We start from the raw sequence: 5,000 nt of genomic DNA, 5'->3' as shown, positions 1-5,000 counted from the left end.
GACGTACAGGTGGTTGGTGTAGGTGGTGGAGGGCTGTGAGCATTTGGCTATGCACGGCACAAACTCCTCCACCTCAAACAACACGCTGTTCCTGTCCGCACTCTCAAATGGACGCACGGGGAGATATGAGGAGGTTATGCAGTCTACACACACACACACACACACACACACACACACACACACACACACACACACACACACACACACACACACACACACACACCAATGAGTGAGAATGAAGCATAATGTTGGTTAGAGGGCAGATGTGTAAAGTGCATTTTGAGGGCTGGACTCACTAGTGGGGTCCGGGGCCACATTGTCGATCGTCACGTCCAGATTGCCCAAGATCACGGGCAGCTTGGCCATCTTCTCTGGCCTGTCAAGTCAGAGGGACACAGGACACAGAGATGGAGGGAGAGAAAGACACAGTGTTGGGCAGATGCTGAGAGATGACAAAACTTTTTAAAGTGTTATTCCTTCACGTCACAAATAACGCTTTTTGTAGCAGTGAAAAAACAGCAGTGGCACGTGTGTGAGGTTAGAAGACATGGCCTCAGAACTCATCAGACTTTCCAACATCTCAAATATGGAGATTCTCTAAGATTCTCAGAGTCTCAACACAATGCTGATTTTATCACTTTTCACAGGCAGAATTCAAAAATGTTTCAACCTCATGCTTCCCAACCATGTTTCAACCAAAAATCAAGTAATACGATCGTTTAATTAAGGAATGTACATTTCCAGCTGTCATTTTGGGCAGGTGTGCTCCCAGCAAACCACACCTAGCAACAGAACAGCCAATAGCAAGACAGAATGGAGAGAGAGAGAGAGAGAGAGAGAGAGAGAGAGAGAGAGAGAGAGAGAGAGAGAGAGAGAGAGAGAGAGAGAGAGAGAGACTAACTTCCTGAAGTCTGCTAGCAGTTTGAACATGTCTTCATTGGAGAGTTTGTTACTGTCCTGTCGGTAGATTGGTGAGAAACGTGCAGACTTATCCAACGTCCCAGACGCGTCCTTAAACAACGGCCTGAGAGAGAAGGAGACAGAGGCAGGAGGAACAAGGAGAACAAATCTTTCCTGGTGAAGGATTATGTCATTTTGTATTTTCCATTAGGACACAGAAGATAACAGAGTCACAAAGCTCCTCCTCTTCCTGTGAACATATATCTGATGTGACCAATCGGAAAGAAACACACTTAGCTGGCTCAAAATGCCCAAATCTCACCCCCCACCTTTAGCACGACTTCTCAGACTGTCATTCTCTATTTTACTGGTCATTCCAACAGCCTGATGAAAAACAAGGCACGGTTTGGGTTGCCAGGGTTTTAAACTTTATCTGTTCCTTCTGCCACAGACAAACAAGTCCAAGATGTTTCCATTTGGTCAGTCAGGCAGACTGCAACCTGAGAAGATCTTCTGCCTTCGCTCAGAATGGCCGATGTGTGTTAAAGCGTTAAACACATACACGGGCGTGAGGAGTTTGTGAGAGCTGTGGACAGTGGTCAGATCTCATACCTGGCCGCCCACGCGAAGGCCATCCTGTACTGGCCGAGCCTGCTACATGCTAATTTAGCATTCTTCAGCACCTTCTGAGCAGTCTGACAGAGGAGGACAGAAAAGGAGAAGGTTCTGACGTTCGTGTGAGCAGATATTTGCTGATGCCAAGGTTTCCAGAGACTGTACCCTAATGCGTTTTACATCTCCTCTCCTCTAAATCACATTACTGTAATACACACATACACACACAAAACTTTGTTATATATATATATACAAGGGGGGAAGAGAGAGAAAGGGGGAGAGAGAGATAACCTTGGAAGAGTCGGAGTTCTTCATGTATGGCTCAGCACAGTGAGTTATTCCTCCCTGTAGGATCTTCTCAATCCGAGCCACAAGGAAGATATCAGGGTGTGGACACGTCACAGAAAACACTCCCTAAACACACACACACACACACACACACACACACACACACCACTGTGTTAGTAACAAATAGCCTGTGGTGGAATTCAGCGCCTCCATTGGCCCCTCTGAACTCTCTAATAAGCTGTTGAAAGGTGTCATACGCAATGCCGTTAACACAGAAACTGGCAGCATTTAATGTGTGTTTGTGAATGTGTGCAGAGAAGCATGTCTGTGCATGTTAGTGTGTGCGTACATGTGTATGCATGTGAGAGTGTGCGTGCATGTGTGTGCTTGAGTTGTGTGTGTATGGGTGTGTGGCGGATGTGTACGTGTGTGTGCGCGCATGTGTACACCTGTATGTGTGCGCGCCAGTGCCCGCACATGTGCCTGTGTTGGTGTGTGTGTCCATACCTGCCGTGGGTACTGCAGGACGCTGTCCGCCAGGCCGTTAGCCGTGTGCTGTCCCCCGTCCGAGGCTCCGTTGATGGTCTGAGGTCCGGAGACCTGCACCATGGCCCTCACCGACGGGTGGTTGAGGTCTACGTGGAAATCGGCCGAGATCTTCCGGCCACTCTGGATATCGAACAGAGACAGCGAGACGAAGAAGGGCTCCACCTGTCACACACGGAAAGCAAACGCAGATGCTCAGATGGTAACCACACTCCATTAGGTACTGATAACCCGATGGCAATCGAGTGCGTGAAGGTAAGACGGCCCCGTGTACGTTAGTGGTAGGTCCCTCTTCGTTCTCCGCTACACAGCACTGCAGATTGAATGACAGGTCGTTGCATTTCACCAGAATCCGTTTGCCAAACTTCTCCTCCAATGGTTTGACTTCAGGCTCAATGCCAGAGAAGTCCAGTTTCTGCACGCAGAACACAGCACAAGGCCGGTGCCCTCATTTAGAACACATTTTAGAGAAAACTTTAGTAGAGGCAGAGAAGAATGCCTGAAGCTACCAAGCTCCTCACTACACACACCGTCGAGTTTAAATGGCTCTGCAGGTACCTGAGTGTCCGGGTCCAACGTGAAGAGTTTTAGCCGTGTCTCATTTCGTATTTTGGACTCAATGTCTCGGGCACTCTGAAAGTAAACAGCGATAAACACACACAATTTTATATATAAGAATTCACAGCCCCACAGCATTCAGGGACACTATTTACAACTGAGAATGTATTTAAAATCACAGAACTCCAGATCACACGTCTGCAAAGTGCTGATGTGTGCAGTGGGGAAGGTGCCCCGATCTCCAGGTCCTGGTGCTGCTCGGTAGTGAAGACAGGACCCACCTGAAATGCGTCCATACTTCCAGGAGAGCTGTCAGCTTTCCCCGATTCATCATCTACAGGGTGGGTAAAAAAAAGAGCTCTAATGAACCTGGTGTCTATTGAGATCACACAGAGGAAACAGTAGTGACTCACAGATCAACTCCATCAAGCAGGAGTACAGGAAACAAACCACACACACACACACACACACACACACACACACACACACACACACACACACACACACACACACACACACACACACACATCGCTGAGCAGAGATACACAGAACCCAGAGAAGAACAGGAGGCCTGGAATGTTTCACCAAACCAAGATACCCTGGAGAACAGATGAATAGGGGAGCTGGACAAGTGTGTGTGTGTGTGTGTGTGTGTGTGTGTGTGTGTGTGTGTGTGTTAATTTTATTTTCCCAAGAGAACTGTAATGTCAGGAGATGTAGTTTTCTGGGTGGTCTCATAATGAGGACACACACACACACACACACACACACACACACACACACACACCATCATGTAGGTCTCCATTCCTCTTCTCCTGCATGGCGATCTCAAAGCTGCTGTGGAGGATTTTGTTGAGTGTGCTGATCCACTCCTCCATCTCACTTTCAGAGTCGGCAGCCAGCAGATACGCACTCTTATCCTGCATCTTCAGCTCGAACGCAAACCTGCGAACTTTATTATTCTACAGAGAGAGACAAAGAGGGACGGAGGGAGGGAGGGAGGGAGAGAAAACGAGAGAGTGTCAAAGAATTATGTCTTTCTGAAGTGATAAATCTTAATTCAAATCTTTAGTTCGTAGAAGTTCAGAGGTTCTTAAAAGTTAACATCGCAAAGGGTGTCTGGAGAGAGCTGTTGTTTTTGTACTGGGTTTGAAGTCTTGGTTGGAGTCAGTGGCCTTTTCCAAAATGGCAAACCAGAGATCAGAGCATGAGGGAAGATTTATTCCGAAGTGAATTCACATGTGTGACATTTGCAGTGTGAACACTAGATACAGTGTGTCCTGCTTCAAAACCCAGTTTCTATTTTACTTGCAAACCATGTACACAAACTCGTGCAATACATCAATGAGTAGCTGTATGTTAACGATTCTATTCATGCCACACTGCATGAATGTAAAGTTCATGCAAATCCTCACACATTCACACATGTGTGAACACTCGTGCCCAAATGAATAGGCAGCTGAGGAGAGACTACGCCCACCTTGAGAATCAGTGAATTGATTTGGTATGTCAGTGGATTTGCCCTGTGAGACAGAAGGAGACAGCTCTGAGACATAGGGAGACAGTAGAGAGTAGGTGAAAAGCACGAGCAGGTGAAAGGTTTTCCATATGGAGGACAAACACACAATGTCCTGCCAAGACCCCTGCTGAGTGGGGTGGGGCTGTATGCTATTCAAGGGATCAGCCAGCACCCCTGTGCAAGGGCGTGTGAGCTGTCTGTAAGAGACAGCTACAGAAGAACACAGCCAACGTGTAACCTTTCCACGGAACACTTAGAGCTTGGCTCATCTGCATACAACGTTACTACTACGATGCTGCTTGCTTCCTGAGAAAGCCATTCCGTCTGCCTGTAATGGTGTTTATGGCTATTATTTTGATTGGTTAATGGATATGTTATTTGAATTCATATCTCCATGGGGACTAGTCCTCTATCTCTGTTCTTGAAGAGTAAACTGAAGTCATGTTTGCTGCTCCGTGGAGAAGGTGGACACCACACCGAGAGGATCAGACAACACTGCCGTTTCCCGCTCCACCGTGGACCCGGGGGCCTCGTCTGCTTTGGTTTGGTGGCGTGTCGTTCCGGACGGCTCCCC

The 5,000-nt window shown here is 47.6% G+C and overlaps 1 protein-coding gene across 3 annotated transcripts in view; it reads right to left on the bottom strand.

The window, feature by feature from the left end:
- The window catches only part of LOC143485878 (dedicator of cytokinesis protein 9), a 26,268-nt gene extending 22,381 nt beyond the window's left edge, over nt 1–3,887 (bottom strand). For all 3 annotated transcript variants that reach the window (XR_013123068.1, XR_013123069.1, XM_076985544.1), the window contains exons 1-10: nt 3,695–3,887; nt 3,189–3,241; nt 2,908–2,982; nt 2,624–2,764; nt 2,311–2,514; nt 1,807–1,929; nt 1,513–1,595; nt 902–1,024; nt 297–376; nt 1–143 (exon numbers count right to left, since the gene is read on the bottom strand). The exon at nt 1–143 is cut by the window's left edge and continues 45 nt beyond it. Coding sequence is in view for 1 of the 3 variants with exons in the window: in XM_076985544.1 (XP_076841659.1) it covers nt 1–143; nt 297–376; nt 902–1,024; nt 1,513–1,595; nt 1,807–1,929; nt 2,311–2,514; nt 2,624–2,764; nt 2,908–2,982; nt 3,189–3,241; nt 3,695–3,833 (1,164 nt within the window). In the remaining 2 variants the exon portion in view is untranslated. The remainder of the gene's footprint in view (nt 144–296; nt 377–901; nt 1,025–1,512; nt 1,596–1,806; nt 1,930–2,310; nt 2,515–2,623; nt 2,765–2,907; nt 2,983–3,188; nt 3,242–3,694) is intronic.
- Between the last annotated feature and the right edge of the window lie 1,113 nt (nt 3,888–5,000).

Source organism: Brachyhypopomus gauderio, unplaced genomic scaffold (assembly GCF_052324685.1).
Source record: "Brachyhypopomus gauderio isolate BG-103 unplaced genomic scaffold, BGAUD_0.2 sc40, whole genome shotgun sequence".
NCBI lineage: Eukaryota > Metazoa > Chordata > Actinopteri > Gymnotiformes > Hypopomidae > Brachyhypopomus > Brachyhypopomus gauderio.
The sequence above is the reverse complement of the archived record's forward strand: the minus strand, read 5'-3'. Positions and strand labels throughout refer to the sequence as shown.